Source organism: Gavia stellata, chromosome 4 (assembly GCF_030936135.1).
Source record: "Gavia stellata isolate bGavSte3 chromosome 4, bGavSte3.hap2, whole genome shotgun sequence".
NCBI lineage: Eukaryota > Metazoa > Chordata > Aves > Gaviiformes > Gaviidae > Gavia > Gavia stellata.
Genome location: NC_082597.1, coordinates 76141596 through 76160649, shown reverse-complemented (window position 1 = coordinate 76160649; position 19054 = coordinate 76141596). Strand labels below are relative to the sequence as shown.

The 19054-nt window shown below is 42.9% G+C and overlaps 1 protein-coding gene across 3 annotated transcripts in view; it reads left to right on the top strand.

Moving 5' to 3' along the window:
• ITPR2 (inositol 1,4,5-trisphosphate receptor type 2) overlaps window positions 1–19054 on the top strand; it is a 262612-nt gene that overhangs the window by 17632 nt on the left and 225926 nt on the right. For all 3 annotated transcript variants that reach the window (XM_059816601.1, XM_059816602.1, XM_059816600.1), the window contains exon 2: window positions 15904–15974. In XM_059816601.1, the coding sequence (XP_059672584.1) occupies window positions 15904–15974 (71 nt within the window). The remainder of the gene's footprint in view (window positions 1–15903; window positions 15975–19054) is intronic.

Below are 19054 nucleotides of genomic sequence, written 5' to 3'. Positions count from 1 at the left end.
TGCAATACAATCTGGAAAGGTGATAAAAATGGAGCTGATTTTTGGGTGGGGTGTTATACTATCTTTTCAGGTCGGCTTATAGCCGAGTTGTATTATTTACTGTGCACAAATGAACAGGGAATTGTAGCTAAGGCAGTGAGCAGGTTTTTAATCTTAATGTGCCAGGCAGTGGGTTAACTTCTTGTGATAATGGGTAGCAGTCCAAGAGGGTTGTGGAGTGATAAGGAAAAGGTTAGAATAGTTTTACTCTGCTGAATATCGTTGCACAATATTAGATTGACTTTAGCAGGACTTTTTAAATGGGGGTTGTGTACACCAGTTAGTTTAACTTGAAACTAGATGTGAACTTTGGTATGCTTTTTTTGTGTCCAGGTTCCCCTTGCAGGGAAACTGTCCAGTAGCAGGGCAGCCTCGCTGCTACAGTCAAAGTCCCTACGGGAACCAGGGCGGCATGGATATAAACCTCAGGATCTCAGGCTTGCCTGTAATTGCGTTTAAGACCGTACACTGACACGAAGAGATGGAATACACAAAGTACCCTGAAAGGTGGAAGGCGTTCTTCCTGGGAAGGGCTGCTAAAATGTATCCCGCTTACTTACTTTTTTCATTACGAAAATAAAAAAGAGTAGCCTGAGAGAGCTGACATCTCCGAAAAGGGAAACGGGTAGCTTTCTATTGCATGCCTCCACGGACCCCACCGCACCGCTCGAGCGTTGGTCATGCAGGAGTAAGTAATGATGACTACTTACTCCATCACCCACCACCTTCTCACCTTGCTCTAGTTCCTTGTGGTAGCTGCATGGTCTTCTTCAAACCAGGGCCTTTCTTTTCTTCTGTCACCGCTCATACTGTTTTTCCCACCCGCACTCCAGCAGGCGCAGGACTCCTGTCGCCTCGTGCTTCTCCTTTCCTGAGGCCTTGGAGTTCTGTCAGTGTGCCGTCCCCTCGCCTGCCTTTCTCACATGCCAGGTTTTGCCCCTTCCCCACCCGCCTGTTGGCTGAGGGCATGTGTTGGGTACCCATGGTCATCGAAAACTGCTTGCTGTAGCAGGGCAAGCTGAAAAACCCCCGACAGTTCCTCACAGCTTGCGGCCAGGGCTCTGCTCTGACCCCGAGGTCCTGCCTCCCGCCAGCCAGCACTCAGCCGCTTGCCCAGCGTGGTGATGGGTCCTGGTGGTGAACGGCTGAGGGGAAATGATTTTTTTCCCATGTATACAATGAAAGGAAGCGCTGTAATAAACCGAGCGAGGTAAAAAAGCTTTCCCGGCACATTACCTTCTAACGCTTCTTCATCCTGTTTCTCTGCTCCAGGTCCCACTCGGCGGGACCCCCCTGCGGGGAGGCGCTGGGGAGGGTCGTGCCCAGCGCTCGGCCTCCCAACAGCCGGCTGCTGCCCCGCCAGCCCCTGGGGCCTGGGCTTCCTCCGGCAGAGTGGCCGGGGAGCCTCGCTCGCTGCTGGGAAGGGGCTGCCGGCGCGATGCCGTAGGCTGCAGTGGAGTGGAGCATGGTGGAGGGGTTTCGCTTTCTCAGCTGGTGTAGAGGGGGGCTGTGTGAAAGCCTCGCTTTGTCCTGACGAGGGGAGGAAGGGCACCTTCCCCTTTGATTTGGGCAAAAGAAGGTCTCGGGTACCTTAGCACGCTGGAGCCGGCGCAGAGCAGCGCTGTTTCATGGCTGACGTAGCGAAGGAATAATAAAGTGTCCAGAAGTTAAGTGAAAGACGAGGGGGGTGGGTGGGAGAGTGGAGAGAGGAAACGCTTGAAGATGTCTGCAGTGCTTCCTGTCTGTTTCTGAAAATTATGAGTCAGATCCCCCACAAACAAAAGGAGAGGGGTTTGAAAAATCATGGGATTTTAAAAAAGTGATCATGCATGGATTCGTTCTCTTCATCTTCTGGTTTTTGAGCTTTCAGAGCTGGAAGCCATTTTTCACGTTTCTCTGGGCAGTGGTGACAGCAAGGAACACATGCTCTTTTCCTTTTCAATGAAAGTAGAGGGTTTTTTAATATATATTCGTACAGCATCAGAAAATAACACCAGCAGAAAAGATACCAAAAATCGCAAGGTTTGGAATAAAATGTGTGATACCATTGCAATTCTTCCAGAGTTGATTGCTTTGACTTGAAAACTTTTGCAACATGAGTTACTTGTAACCCTCAAGCTGTTTTGTCTTTGCTTTATGAGATATATACTTTGGCAGAGGAAGGAGAAGGTGCGTTGTGTGTGCCTGGATCGTGTTTGAGAGTAACAGTGCTTTCCGCTCACTGATTTGGAAGGAGGAACCATGCTCCTTTTCCCCAGGTAAAACATAGTCCGCATCTTTAGAACCCACGGATTTTATGGGATTGTAACATGAGCGTTAATAAGTGTGTGTACAGCAATAATGCGCTTAAAAGGAAAAATGAAGTGGATGCCATTCTTCCACTTACTGTATCACTGGAGTGCAGGCTTTTCTAGAAAACGTGATTTCTTTGTTTCTCTGCCAGTTGATTCCCAGTAAGTATACGTAAGTGATAAAGGACTCCAGTTCTCCAGATAGAAAGCAATTATTTGCAGGCGTTTTTCCTCTGTTACGGTGTCAGGATAAACTGTATGAGGAGACCTGGAAGCATTTCCTTCAGCTGAAAAGAATGCTGCAGAACTGGAGGGCCTTAACGTAAAAGGCCAAACTAATTTCATTGTAACAGAGCTTGCTGTTAAGACACACCTTAGTAGGTGATACAACATTTGGACAACTGACAGCCCAGCCTGAAAGTCAGCGCTCTTCACCGTTTAGCAGAGTTGTTGCTCTGATATTTATGTCCTGATACAAATCCCGTCCTGTCCCAGCTCAGCATAATGTCAGTACTGAGAGCGCAGGTGGAAGCTCTAGGTCAAGGATGAGACCATTTTCAAAGAATTTTCTGCTACGTCTGTGTTAATAGACAAACACATGCTCACGTGTGCTCTGGGGTGCTGGGAGGCGACGGTCTGTACCAGCAAACTGCTGAGAGTGTTTCCTGATGTGATTTTGGCACTAATGCTGTCCCCAGACCCTGTGCAGGGACAGGGCTGGAGGGTTCCTGGAAGCTCCTCCTGGAGTGCGTAGCCACCCTGGCTTGAACGCTGAGGTCTGTTGAGGGAGACATGCCGCTTGGCCTCAGACCCTGGGAGCATTCTTGGGCGTGTTATATTTGGTGTTGTGAGTACAGCCTCGCTGCGTTAAAACCAGAGGGGATGCCAACCTGCATGGTGGTCAATTTGAGAAAGGTCTGCAGCAGTTTTGAGGTTTGAACCTGTTTATTATGGCATTTTCCCATTTTTAAAATGCTTGTTATGAAAGATTCAAACAAGTAGCACAGCAATGCATTGGCTTTTTCCACCTTTACCTTTGTGCCTGTAGGCCTGCACAGAAGCTACTGTTTTGCCATCTTGCTTATGGCTGCTGTTTCTTGACTCTACTGCTTCCCAACTCCTTCCCCCGCGGAAGGAGTGTTCCCAAGCATTTCCTCTTCAGGTTGCTGCTCAGCGCTGGTACGTGTAACTCTCTTAAGCGAGCGTGTACAGGTTGGGTGTAGGTGTGGCAAAAGGCTCGCAGAGCTGCTCCCAGTGAGTGGGAAAGCAGCTCTGAGAGAATCTGGAACAGGTCCCAAAATGATCTCTCCCAGTAGGAAACTGGCTCTGCTCAGTTTAAAAACAAGTCACTGTAATTTTTCAGCTGGTTTTTGTTCGGAAGGTATTTTTTAACTTGCTGCAGAAGAAGCAGAAAAGGAAAGAGAATATGCAAAAATACCTGGCCCAGCTGCAAAAAATTTGTAAATGTTTATCATTGCAAGATGAAAATAAAAAAAATGAAATCTTTTGTTGGGGGAATTGGAACAAGTGTTGATGTGAAGTGCTCTCTTATCCTTTAATAACTGTGCATAATTCTCATTACCATCAGTGAGACCTGGCCACATATCAAAGGGTGAGCAGACCTCATTCAGTGAATTCCTGCAAACCAAGTCATTGTCCCTGGAGGCAGAAGTAAACACTGAAACCACCAGCAGGATTTTGGGACCCGAATTACATGTTGGGTACAAGCTTGATGGTGGTTACGCTGTTAAACTGAGAGCTGTCTCCTTTTATCTGAAAGCAAAACCAGGCAGTGCCGTACTTCCAGAAAGCTGCCTCGGCAAGAAGGTGGTTGGGGTGTGAAGCCCAGGTTTGTCCCCAGTGCCAGGATATAGCACACCACTTGGAAGGGGGCCGCGGCTGGCGGGTGGCCCCCGAGCTGTGTTGCATGGTTGTGGTGGCACGATAGTGCTGGTCAGCCTTGAAGACAGCCTCTGGGGCAGCTAAAGGAAGGTACACTAAAGAAAGAATGTAAAAAGCACTGGGTCAGGTGCTTAGTTGCTGTAGAAAAGTGCTGTTTGACTAACTTCAGTGGAATTACACATGTTCACACTAGCTCAGGACTTGTCACCATTTGAAAGCCTCTGAAAGGAGGCGAGTCCTTTCTTCATTTGGTATCCTGACATATACCAAAGTTTGTAATATTTTGGTATCTGTATTATCTAAAAAAGGGAAATTTTTTTTAACTTTAGCAAAAAGTTAGGTACATAAGATTTGCCATTGCTGTTTCAAATAAACACTGCAAAATGTGTAAAATGTCAGCATTGTCATTAAGAAATATTTTCCACATACATTTTTACGTAGCGTGACATCAATTGGTCTGCCGGATTATTACTGTTTACGTTACAAAGTGGAGTGAGAACTTGGCTTGATTTCCAGGATCTAGATAGTTGTGTTTGAAGGATTGATAATTTGTGCATATGTATTTGTGTATCTATGTATTTGTGTATGTATGTGTTTGTCTATATAGATGTTATTGTCCCAGAAATTGTTGAGGTTCGTTAGAGACCTTACTGTAACATTTGAGGCTGGTTTGTCTACTTACACAACAGCATTTTTACATTATGCTATTTCAGCCAAATGTAAGTTTCCTAATTCTCTCCTTTTGCTTATGCTTCCTTTATACAGTAAGTGTTGCCGTTTTGATGTGTAGGTGCGAATGCCTTCATCACCATTTTCGGTGAAGTCACTTTTTGATCAGTGGACAGATATTGGCATTTCTCAACAGTGTTTTTCTGGGTAAACCTTTCTCTCTGTTTTCATTAAATAGTGTTAACAGTGGCAAATTCAGCCTTTCTGATTCCTTTCATTAGCACACAGTTCTTCAAAACAGTCCTTTCAAGTGGATGTTCACAAATACGTGCGACGTAGCTATAGGCAAAGCTGAGCAAAAAGCACAAATTCTTCTGGTGCAAGCTGAATGTAGAATTTCTTTTGATGGTGATTATTTTATCTCTACTGCTGGCTTGGCTTTGCTGCCTCTGGCTGAATAGGTAACCCTGCAAAGAGTTCTGTGTGTCTGCTTGATTTTCAGACCCGTGATGCTATTACTAGGACTTCTTTTCTGAAGTCACTATGTACCATAGAAATTTAAGCTACTCAGTCTGACAGGGACTGATTAGTGAACTATGTGTCTAAAGTTCACATAAAGATGCAGGCTTGCATAGTCCTGAAAATCCCATTTTTAGTTAACAGTGGTTACAGTGTCAGTGTTTCTAATGTATGTTATGTCAATATACCTAGTCATTCTATTTCATCCATGCTTTTTTTACATTGGGAGAGCTGAGTGGCAGACCTGTTATGGGTAGTTGTAACAAGCAGAGTTAAAGTTACGTGTTTCATTTTGATTTTCTGATTTACTTCTAAGTAAGCATTGCGCTTGTATTGGGCTAAATCCTAGACTTGTTACGGTATTTGCATTCAATATATAGCTAGTTGGAGTAAGGATTAGGTGGAAGAGCTGCAGAAGTTAGATTGTACTTAAAAGCTTTGATGAAGGACAGCTCAGATGCTCCTAAAATAAATAAAGGGAATATTTGGAGATGATCATGGGCATTTGTGGTATGAGGCCTCTGCCCTGAAGAACATGAATATAAACCCTCAGCTGAATACTCTTATGTGGGATAACACTTCAAATAGGCTGTTGAACAGCTGATGAGCAGATGATGACATATTTGGGTTTTAATGTATGATAATATGCTCAAAGAAGTACAATATTTTAATATGTATGTTCACTTCTACAACGTCCCACTTTTTAAAGTCTTGTCTTGAAATGATCAAATTTCCATTTTTAACAAAATTGTAATAATTAATACAGCTTTCTTTACTGTCTTCATTTTGTGTACAATTAACTAAAACGGTCCTTCACAACTGCCCTCATGAGCAATAGGTGAACGAGCTTAATTGAAACTGAAGGAAGGTTTTTCTCTTTTGTTCCACCACACCTCAGTGGCTGGAATCTTTTGAGACAAACTGCATCAGCATAAAAATCCTCACCCTTGAATATATACTGTGGGTCATGCTGGCTATCTTTTAAACAGAAGACTTTGCAGACTTCAAGAGATGCGTATTCTTTGTACCCTATGTGTAGGCACATTAACATAATGTTTTTCTCTGGTTGTTGGAAACCTGGCAGTGAGTGTGCACCTCTGAGAGTGCAGTGTTACCAGTCTTGTTTTGCTGAGGTGTGCACGGAAGGATGGTGGATGGGGGCAGGAGGAATATCTCAACCAGGTCCACCTGGGTTTCTCAGCCAGGCACAAGAAAAACTGCTCGGCGTTCAGGTTGAACTAGGTGGAAAGCCTTGCAGAACGCTAGTACCTCTGTCCTGAAATGGTTGGGGGTCTCACTTAACATACTTTGCCAAAGTGTAGTCATCTCAAAGTTATGCAAGTAGCCAATAGACAAGGGAAAGAGGAAGGCCATGTTCAGAGGATGTTTCATCCTCCTGTTTTACACGTCTGGCCTAGAGTACGTTGTTATTGCCCTCTGGAGGTGCCTGTCTCTCAATCTTGACTGAAAAAGGTTCTCAAATGATAGATTTGAGCTAGACACCTTACGCTTATATAGCTGAACTGAGGCCACCAGAATGCCATTTGCCACCCCATCTCCAGGCGAACTTGATTTGGTAGTGGTGAGCTCGCTGGTGGTGGGCTCCCTCCTTTTGAAGAGTCTTCAATATAGCCATGCACTTGGTGCTGGCACTGTTTCTTATTTAAACACTTCATCCCCCCAGTGTACTTTTGGGCAGCTAGGGTCATTGGGGTGAAATCTTGGCCTCAGAGACATCAGTGGAAATTTTGCCAGTAAGTTCAGAGAGCGCCAAGATTTCACCCAAAAAAGAAAATGTTAGTAGTGGAAAAATTGTCCAATCTCCCACGTGATGCATATTGTTAGCAGGTCTATGTTCTGCAAGCCACTACTGCTTTCAGAAAGCTTTCCTAATACTCATTTTATCCTTTCCATTTCTTAGCTTTAAAAGAATGTCTTAATAAAAATTTCATCCAAAGAGTATGTTTTCCTGTGCAAGATTTTCTTCTATTGGTTGCCTTTAGGCTATCATAACATCTTTGGATGACAGAGTTTTACTTTTCATACTTTCAAAAAAAAAAAAAAAAAAAGAAAAAGAAAGAAAGGAAGAAATCGGACATTTCCTTGGTTTTATGGGAATGTAATTTGTTTTTCAAAGGTACTGAGACAGACTGAAGCCAAAACAAGCCTGGGAGCAGAGCTCCAGCATTTTGGAGAAGTGTAGCAGGACTTTGTGTGACTGGGGAATGAGCTGGGTGGGGCGGGCTGGCACACCTCCGCCCGTTGCCAGTTCCCAAGTCCCCTTTTGACAGCAGAAAATAGGTATGCTTGGCACCACTGAACAGTGACTTAATGTATGTTGTATTGATGTGAGGATCTTGAAATACTGTGTGAATGTTTATTTACTTGGCGAAAATCAGTATGCCCAAGCTAAGCTCAGTACCATTTTCCCTGTGCATAAATGACTTACCTATTATGCAGACCAAGAAAATTGCAGAACTGAGACTAAAAATCTAAGAATCATGTTTTCTCCCCTCCACTGTAATCTCCAAATAACGCTTGATTCTATTATAATAATTTATTTTAACTCTGTTCTTATAATTGATTTTAATTTGCACAATGTTTTAAATGTAAATGTAACTATAAAAAGGATTAAACAAATTCTACTCAACAGGTTTCTGAGGCTTTTACAAGCTAAAAGCATGACTGGATATAATACAATACAAAAGAATAACAAAGTGACATTCTGGATTTATAGCTGGATTACTTACTTGAACAGGCAAAGCTGCTGGTTTTTTTTTCCCCCCTCCGACATGCAAGCCTGCAGGTATGGTTACAAGAATATATGAATGCACTGTCAGATAAGGAAGAAAATTTTAGGGCTGATTGTTAGTGCAAATGTGGAGCTGCCTACTTGCATCCTGTTGTTTCGTTTCCCAGTATATGCTTGGTATCTTGCTTTCTGCCCTTCTGTCTCCATGGCATTTGATAATACAGTTCAAAGTGACCTGCGCAAGCATTTTCAGCATGGTGAGAATGGCTGAGTGTTCCTGATCTATGTAGCTGACATAAAATGCCCCCACATTCTTGTTTTACGCTGAGGATGGTTTATGGTGAAATTTGTCTGCTGTTTAAGACTCTCTGAGAAGTTTGGAATATTTTAGATGCATAGAAGTTTGTTTTCCCAGAGTAGGGGTATTAATTTATTAGTTTCTTTCAACCTGTGTTAAGCTTTGTGTTTGTAGCAATTAAAATTTGTTTGGAAAGGAAAGGATAAAATTGCTAAAGTTTGAGGCAGGCAGTAGTCAGACTTTCTACTCTCCCTCCATGCTGCTGCACCTCATTGGCATGTAGTGCAGTTCTTGTTTAAATATTGTGTGCTGCAATCCTCCTATTTATCAAAAGGGATTTTTAACACTGAATCTTCCTAAAAGGTACAGAGGCTCAATAGCCCTGCTCTAAGTGCAAGGAAGATCCTTTTTATTTTCTGTGCAAGCTGGGGTTAATGTAGGAGACCCTGAAAGATCGCAGATGTGAAAAGGTGATGATGAAAAATTTGGATTTGGAAAGGAAGGAGACAGGAAAAAGGACAAATTTCATACAGTGGAGCTAAATCATAGAGCTGGAAATCATTTTAATCAGGACTAGTAGTCAAAAAAGGAGTATGAATTCACATTTTGGGAAGGGTGAGGTATGATGACTGTAGATTTTTGGCAGGAGACTGCTTGAAGCAAGCAAGAAGTGGGCTGACCTAGATGCCTGATAAGAGGCTCAATGAAATGAAAAGTGGGTGGACTTGGAGAAGAACTGGGTGGACCCGGTTGTTTTGGCACTTAGGTATTTAATGTTTGATTTCCAGGGCAGCAAAATTTTAATGGCCTATTGTTTGTTATTGTTTGGCTTCTTAGTGATATGACTAGCACCTCTCTTCCCGAGCGGTTACTGTGTGCTGGGATGTGTGGAGCGCGGGAGAGGCTTTGTAGGTGAGAGCTGCAGTTAGGAAGGGAAGAAGTGTGTTGGGTGGAAGGTGGTCTGGAGCAGTGTTTCTGCGAAGGAGGTTGCGTATGTGAAGGGACGTCTGAGGAGCAAAGGAAGGGAGGGTTTGAGGGCTGGTCCTTTATTCATGAGGGTGTATTGAGGTTATGTGTCTTTGGGATGTAACCTCAGCATGATTTGTGAACTGATGTTGAACAAAGATATTGCTTGGCTCCACTAGCAATTAAAATGTCCAGCTCCTCTTGCTGATGTCTGTTGGCAACATTGCTCCCTCCTCCTGCTGCTGTCAGGCCTTACGCTGCTCAGAAAATCAGTGAAATGATGGTAACATTAAAAGAGTAAAAACTGAGCAACTGAGAGACTGTCTTAGATTAAAGACATTGCCTCTAGCTTGGTTTATTCAGCTTTTTGAGGAGTGAAATACTCTACATATGTGCAAAGAGTACCAAGCTGAGTTCTGCCCATCCCCATGTATTACAATAGTTAGACATTGGTAGCTGGGTCTTGTATTTTTTAACAAGTTATGCACACACATGCATGTATGTGTAGTTACATGTATGAGAGAGTCTGTGTGTTTGTGTGTTTTGTCTTGTGTGTTTGTTTAGGTATTGTTTTGCTTAATAATATTGGCTATGAAAAGTGGAAGTCTGTTGGTAGGAAGAGACAAAATACATTTCAGGATGATATTTTTTTAAATTGAAGGCACAAGCTAGGATAAATGAATATTATGTGGCTGCTTTCTTGTAAAATCTCAAAAGCATCTTACATTATGAAAGAGCCCTAAAATTAATTAAATCCATCATCATTCCTTTTCTATTTTTTCTTACATTGGCTTTTGTTCTTCCAGAATGCAACTGTTTCTCAGTTTAATTTAACATAACTCATTGCTGTGAACAGTTTTTCTAGGATTATCAGTATACAACTATTCCTGGACCCTCGCGCTACGTCTGCAAGTTCCTAGAAACCTTTGGTGTATTTACCTTTAGCTTGCGTTAGGTAATCAGAGGAGCTTGTAGGACATGAAGACTCATCCAGCATATGTGATTCATACCTGTAAACCCAGGTACCATTAGTCTTTTCTGCCAACCTACCTGCCTTATCAGTTATATTGCTACTGCTTAGTTGTGCTCCTCCCATGGTGCATCCTTCCTGCCGTTTCCCCAAATACACAGTGAGTCCCCACTGGTTCTTCACAGGCTCAGTCTGTTTTTTCTTTCAGTGAAAGTCTGTACAAAGGCTGCTGCTCTACCTGGTAGAAAGATTTAGTGGGAATTACTACAAGTTACTGTTTCCCTGCTTCTGCCCAGTGCCCAGGGAGCGGAGCGATACTAGAAGCTGTATGGGAAGTTTGAAGTTGTTTATATTAGGCGAGTTCTGAATACAAATGATGAATAGTATTGGGAGAAGTTGATTCTGTCCTTTTGTTGCTGAAACAACAAAAATGAGAGGCACTGTATTTGAAACTGCTTGTAAATACGTTCACACAGGTGCCACCTTATACATGGAATTCATTGCTGGAAGATACTACTAGATTAAACGCTTATACACATCTTTGGTTTTGCATGTGGTGAGAAAGGACAGATTTAACCCCACCAAATGATGGGGGAAAACGAAGGGAGAAGAAGATAGGTGCAGGACTCTGTGCAGGTTCGTGCTTTGACCACTTCACATGATATATAGTGCACTATCCTGGCTAATTCTAACAGAGAGTTCAAAGCTGCCTTTCCTTTTTTTCCCCTGCCTCTGCTGAGGAGCACACCTTAACTCCTAGGCATTGCTTTAGATAGTGTCAATTCTTGTTTAATGTGGCTTTGTACACTGTAGCGTGAGGTCTTAATGGCTTAAATACCTGCTAGTCTGGGAGGTTGGCTGCATGTGGCGGTGTGGTGAGGAACTGCCCTTGTTTCCCCTGCAGCTAGTGGAAAAACTTTCACAGGCTTCAGTGGAAGAATGACTGGACATCTAAGACAAGCAATCCCATGAACATTGTTACTTTCAGACCCTAATTCTGCAATTACTGAATACAAAGGTGTATGCGTAAAGTCCAGGGCTGTAATTATTATTTTGACTTTTCTGATGATTTATCTTAGGCACCCGTCAACTACTGTACAACTTAATTACTACAGCAGTGCAAGAATTACTTGGAGGCATTGTGCATAAACCAGGTATTTATTGTGTTCAGGGAAGAACTTGCACAAATAACAATCGTATCATACGTGTGCAGGGAACTCCTTTGTCATGTATATGCCGCCAACGTATGAAAAACTGAAATGCAGTCATGTTGTATCTGCCAGGTACTGAATGACAACAGAGGGCACAAAGCAGTATTGTATGTAGTCCAGCTGAAGAATTAAACTTTTTGCAGTTTACCAGAGCTTCTTTGATGATACAGTGGCTTGAATATTGGCGCAATAATTTAGATCAATATTTAAATAGCTAGCAAATTTGATGGTGTAATATAGTAAATTCTGCCTTTATCAGAAAAGTCTTGTCTGGTGCACTTTGGCCTCCTATGCAAACCAGCAAGCAAGTGACCCTAAAACGTGCTGTGCTGTGGTCTGACAGAAGCTGCAGGTGCCCAGGACCTTTTGTAGTCAAACCTGTTGTTCATTTTCACACATCTCAAATGGGTTGTTTGCAGGTTACAAAGGTCATGAATTACTGGTTGTTTAACACAGCCACTTAACAGGCTTCAGCAACAAACCAACAGCTGCCTTTTGGCTCGGTATAAAAAGTGGGATTTGAATATTTTGAATTGTGTATCAGAGGAAGTGGTCTGTGTTTGAAGAGCTGCTTCTGTTCCAGTCTACAGAACAGGCTGAAGTCTTGCATCACGTGCAATGTGCAACTCAGCTCTCGCTATGGTACCGTAACAAGCACCTCCACAGTAAACAAGTAGCTACTAAACTCTGAAAGACATACTGCTGGAATACAGGATGAATGTCATTATATGGAAATTTTGGGGATTAAATTGTCAGAAGATTGCTATATAGACAAAGCAATACTTTATTCAGATTTTTGTTCTCTGTTGTAAGGTACGTTGTGCGAAACAAAGGTGTCAGAAGCTGAGGCACTGAGCAAGGACTCAGGAGATGATGTTTCTGGTCTGTCGTGCCACGGTCCTGCTGCATGTCAATTAATCGTTCTGTGCTGTCATTTCATGTCTATAGGATGAGAGTAGCAGCAGTTCCTTTCTCCTTTGTCTTGTCTGATGTCTTTGGTTCCTAATGACTACGGAACTCACTTATGGTCCATATCTTTGTGCCTTTAGAGAATGCTTAACTGAAAGTTAAGCATTATCTGTCTACCTGGACTTCAGTAAAACCTTCGACACTGTCTCGCACAGTATTCTTCGGGAGAAGCTGGTGAATTGTGGCTGAGACAGGTGCACTCTGCTGGGTAAAAAACTGGCTGGACGGTCGAGCCCAGAGAGTTGTGGTGAATGGAGTCAAAAACAGTTGGTGGCCGGTCACAAGCGGAGTCCCCCAGGGCTCGGTTCTGGGGCCAGTCTTGTTTAATATATTTATCAGTGATCTGGATGAGGGGATCAAGTGCTCCCTCAGTCAGTTTGCAGACAACACCAAGTTGGGCGGGAGCGTTGTTCTGCTTGAGGGTCGGAAGTCTCTGCAGAGGGATCTGGACAGGCTGGATCGATGGGCCCAGGCCAATTGGATGAGGTTCAACAAGGCAAAGTGCCGGGTCCTGCACTTGGATCATAACAACCCCATGTAACGCTACAGGCCTGGGGACGAGTGGCTGGAAAGCTGCCCCCCAGAAAAGGACCTGGGGGTGTTGGTTGACAGCCGGCTGAATATGAGCCAGCAGTGTGCCCAGGTGGCCAAGAAGGCCAACGGCATCCTGGCCTCTATCAGAAATGGTGTGGCCAGCAGGAGCAGGGAGGTGATCGTGCCCCTGTACTCGGCGCTGGTGAGGCCGCACCTCGGATACTGTGTTCAGTGTTGGGCCCCTCACTACAAGAAGGGCATTGAGGTGCTGGAGCGTGTCCAGAGAAGGGCGAGGAAGCTGTTGAGGGGTCTGGAGCACAAGTCTGATGAGGAGCGGCTGAGGGAACTGGGGTTGTTCAGTCTGGAGAAGAGGAGGCTGAGGGGAGACCTCACTGCTCTCTACAACTACCTGAAAGGAGGTTGCAGAGAGGTGGGTGTTGGCCTCTTCTCCCAAGTGACTTGTGACAGGACAAGAGGAAATGGCCTCAAGTTGCACCAAGGGAGGTTCAGGCTAGATAGTAGGAAAAAGTTCTTTACTGAGGGAGTGGTGAGACACTGGAACAGGCTGCCCAGGGAGGTGGTGGAGTCACCATCCCTGGAGGTGTTCAAGGAACGTGTGGACGAAGCATTGTGGGACATGGTTTAGTGGGCATGGTGGTATTGGGTTGATGGTTGGACTTGATGATCTTACAGGTCTTTTCCAACCTTAATGATTCTGTGATTCTGCGATATTAATTGTTTAATGTCCATTTTCTGTAAGTCTAACGTGTTTGAACACTGCAGCTAACTGGCTCAGAGAGTGTGCAGGATCTTGTTTGTTTTTCTCAGCACAAAGACCTTGTTTTCTGTATGGCTTTTGTTACGGTCATGTGGCACCATGATGAAAGTTTTGCATTTCATCCACAGTTAGAGTTGTCATGAGGGTGCACAAGTTGTCACCAAGGAACACAAATTGTTCCTTGTGAATTACACTCAGTCCAACATACTGTCCTCCATCCTGACAGTGCTTAAGGGTCAAACCTTATGGATTCATTCAGAAAGCCTTTGAGGGATTTTGTTGAGGGGGCAGTACCTCTTGGCATTAAAATCCTTTGGCAAAGCTTCTGTTACGGTACTCCTTTCCAGCTCTGTTTCTTTTGTGACTCCAGGTTTTAGGTGCTGTTTATAAGAAGCTTTGACCCATTAGATCATAGACAGAGGGCGTCTTGCAGGACTGACTCTAAGTCCTGCTTTCCAAACCTCACTTCGTTCTTTTTAAGCCTGGCCTAACCTAGGCTGTGAAAAACACAACTCCATAAGGCCATGGCAGGTCCCCTGCCTGCTCCTGCAACTGCTACTTCAATTCTCCTTCCTCACTGACACCTCACATTTACATCCAAGTATGTTATGAGATCCGAGCTTCTGACTTCCAAAATTCTTTATTGTTTTCACTTCTGTTTCTGGGAGCTGCAACCACAGTGGGCAGCTTGTCAGCAGTCAGCTTGCTAGAGGTAGAAAATTCATGGGCGTGCTGGGGGATCGGTCTTGCTGCGCTTTGGCTAGATGCAAAGTCTTCACCAACTTGAGTGAAAACGGAATGCGCCTACTGTGTAATTTGGCTGAACCCAAATTGTGCTTTTTTTGGCAATTTCCCACAGAAAATGCTGCTGAGACTGTTGTTGTGAAGTGGCAGGGCAGTAGTGTGTCCTTAAACAAGATTTTCCTGAACAATTTTTGAAACAGGCAGATTATTTACAGGATGCTTCCTGAAAGGAAGCTGAATTTATGTTTAGGAAGTTCTGTGATAAGATTAACAATTTATATTTTTGAATTTTCTTGTTTATTTAACTTCTAAAATATTGTGAGAAATATATTTGGTTTGTAATTTAGATTTTCTGCTGTGGATTAAATAAATGCTTATTCATTTTAGCAATGGAGAATGTGGTCCTGTGAGTTTTGATCGGAGCTGAATCTTAATTCCACATGCCTCCTTGGGGGAAAATGATTGGAAATGGTGAATAGCAGAATGTTTAAAGACTAAAATCCAAGGTACTTTATTGGATTCCAGACTCAAATTCTAGATAAATCAGTGTTATGAAACAGCAAGTCACTGGAGAAACCCCCCTGCATGTCCTGATCGTGTAAGCAGATCTGCATATACTCTTGTACCCACGTGGAGGCTGGTTACTGTGCATCCCCTTAAAAGTCCTCAGTGGGGATGCAGGAATCTGCAAGCATGGGACAGCTTGCAAGTGTAGGGCCAAGCTAACCCGCAGTGCTTTGAATGTCCTTTCTCCTATCAGATACAAGTGTGCCTTCCCAACATTTTTCTTTGAGGTCTTCTTCCAGGGCTCATTTAAGTGGCTCAGAGTCTCTCTGTTGATTTTGATGAATTTTGGATTATGCCCTAGGGTAATGGCTGCGAAAATCTGACAGCTGCAGAAAACCCGTTTCTAATTCAGGGTTAATGGGCTCTAACAGAAGAAAATAAGAATTTTACATGTAACATCAATGTACACAGTGTAATAAAAGGGACTTTAACCAGATTTAAATGAGTGGGATCTGAAACGTAAGCCATAATTCAGTGCAATAGAAGAAATCCTCTTTCTTGAAGGAAAATGTAGAGTTTTCTTTTCTTGGTTATGCTTAGTAACTGAATAATAGAGTTTCTAAGGTATTTTTTGAATTAAATTGGAGAAATGTGTAAGCTTCTGTATCTACGGTGTGACAGGTATGTCTTTGCATTTATATACGCTGATGTCAAATGTGTGTTTTAGTAAGTGTAATAACTTTTGTTTTTCTAGGTTAGTGGATGACCGGTGTGTGGTTCAGCCAGAGGCAGGTGACCTTGCTAATCCTCCAAAGAAGTTCAGAGGTCAGTAACTGGGCATAATTTTTTTTAATGAACGATTGATGCATGTTCTAACTCCTTGGGCACTTTGCCTTACCAGATGTGTAACTTCCCAGATGCCTTCATGGTTTGTGAACACATTGTGGAAACAAGCTCGTGAGGTTCAAAACTGCTTGAGCTGGTGGTTTGTTTATTTTTGTAAAAGATAAGACAACATTTTAAGGACTACCCTCAAATATTTTGTCAGCTTTTTGGTTTGCTTTTGCTTAAAACTGTGTCTGATTTTTCTCAACTTTTGTAGGCATGACCTTGTAGATTCAGATAATTCTGCTGTTTTGCTTATTGGAAAAAATAACAATGCACTGACAACATGCAGTTTCTACTTCCTGAATGCTAAAAAATAATCCTGTGATATCAGAAGTTCTGTGTGTTTATATGCAGGGAAGGAAATAAAACCTCTCAGTCTTGTCTGTCCTTGATTTAAACCATTGGCTCTAGCTGTGCCAAAGTAGAGCCTTACCAGCCTGATTCAGACCTCTTTTGGCTTAAATGGGCTTGGATTCACACCGGTTACAAGATAAAGACAGTTATGGCTTGCCTGGTTTAGAGCAACGGAAACGTGTTTCATGGCTGCTTGTATCTATCTCAAGGGGTTGCACTGACATTCTTAATCTTATTATTGTATTTCCAGTGTTTATTATACTGTAGTATGCCTATTATTGCAGAAAAGTTGCATTTAAAACATTGAGAGACTGAAGTTCTGCTTTCCCAGAGTATTCAAGTTTTTTTTCCCATTATTTATTCGGGAAACATCAGCAGCTGGTTCCAGTTCCAGCTGTGAGCATTCAGCACATCAGCAGATCTTGGAAATTGAGAAAGTGAGGACGTATACTTAGAAATTAATCCTAATAAATTCCAGTCACATGCGTGATATCATGGAATAACTTTATAGCAGAGATGGGGATAGCATCTAGTTCTCCAGTGTGGCTTTCAGGCTACCTATGATTTAATCTCCTTGCTGCCTGCAAATACATGTTTAACTCACAGCTTCCAGGTTGCACAAAATTTCAGGTGGGGGTTCTTTAGACAGTATGTCTGTCGCTTCACCACCCTGATGTGTTCCCAAAGTAGAACATATTTATGTTGCTCGATGAGACAGGGGTCACTGGAAAAGGTTTGCATGTGATAGTACAATTGCAGAGTACATCCAAATGCCTACAATCAAGGAGCTGAACAGAGGTTAAAAAGACCACCTTAATTTTTTCATTGTCTAACATTTGAGGGCTGGATTTTCTAACTTCAGTACAGTAGAGTTCTTTTATTGCAGTTCTGTGATGTTCTTTCCTAACTTGAAAAAGCAAAGAAGGAAGAAGTTGATAGTGTTCTGTGTTGGGTTTTTTTAAAAAAAAAAAAGCAATTTCAACAGCATCAAGAAGGTCTGGGCACTTTGATCCAGGGTGCAAGGTTATTGAACTCTCAGCGCTAATGGCATGCCATCAGCGGTGGCAATAGTACATGTGTACGTAGATCAGATGTCGGAAGGGGATGAGGCACAGACAAGATGTACAGCTGTTTTCTGCTGCTGGGGGAATGCAAGGACTGTACTCCCGAGTTACATCCCAGCTTCTGTAGGGGAATGTTTTCTATTAGTTGTAGACAGTTTTGGCTCTGTTCCCTATTGCAACCTCTGTATGTTGCTTGCATAACACATCCCTTTATCTTTAGTTGCCTCTGCTGCCTCTTCCCCACAGCATCTAACCTCTTCTTTCCTCTGAGATCCTCCACTTCTTGGGGATCCCCTTTTCCTCTCTGCCCCAAAACTTGTTACTAGCTACTTCCCTCCTCCTCCTCACTGCTGCCTCCTAGCTCCCTTTGGCTCCAGCAGCCTCTCTTCCTGTCACTCCTTACCTCTTTCTGTTTTAGGGGGCACCCATATCTGACTTCATTTTGAAGTGGCTTGCTTAGCTATTGCTAGCATTGTGGTAGCATGCAAATTTAGATGAACTGCAACATCTGTAGGAAAAGCTAAATAAGTGAAAAAGTGAATTTTGTCACCTGAATTGATGCAACCCACCATGCTATAACATCATGGCTATATTGTTAGGGGCTGCAAGTAGTAGCTTTTTCATGCTGCTTCAGGTATGTGTAATCAAGTGGCATTCAGGAGAATGGCAACAGCCAAAGATAAAGCCATTGTTTGGTTGTTTTCTCCTTCATCTTACACATCAAATTCTAAGTGTGGGAATAGCAAGGGTTTTGCTGAGAACACAGCAGAAACTTGCTGTCTAATTGGGATTTAGCACCTGGTACCACAGAGGTGTCTGTAGTATGAGAGCAACCAAAAGCACATCTCTGCCAAGCTTTGTTAAATTTCTTAGCTCTGCTCAAGAGCACTGAGGCAAAAGAGTTGCTAAATGTTGTTCTTATAACCAAGAAACGTAAGCAAAAACTATGTTTCCCCCCCCCCCCAAGAATCTTCTGGGAAATAGCATTCAATTAAACCAGCAAAGTTAATAAAACAAACAAAAATTGCTTCAAGTAGGTTCTTGACATAAAAAGAAGACTTAGGCATGAATGACTAATTGAATGATTAGACATAAGCAACTAAAAATAGCATCTAACAGCAGGAAGAGTAGGGCCTCTTCAGTAATAGGAACTGCTGTCTGTATGGTTTACAATGTTTTTATCACTGATAGCTGAACTGGCGTTGAGTTGAGGTTAGAGCACGACCTAAGAGTCAAAGAAATATGAGAAAGGCATGTTTCTAACAAGATGTTTAGATTCCAAGGACTGACTCTGAAAATTAACATCAGAGGACTACGTTTGCTCTTTTTTGAGAGAGATATTTTATCAACCCTTTCCCCAACAGGAAAAAAAAAAAAAAAGGATTGTGTTTTCTAACTACTTGTATGCCTCCTACAGAGTTCACTCAGAGATCAGATTTAGGTACTGAGCTGTTGGCCTGAGCTGAAAGCCTACGTACAGATGTGTCTCAAAATAGCAGTTTCGTTTTTGTTACGTGTTTACTTTCTTTTTTTGAGTGGGTGGTAGCTATTCTAGTTGTTTCATAACATCCTACAAAACGGAGTATTGTGAAGCTAAGG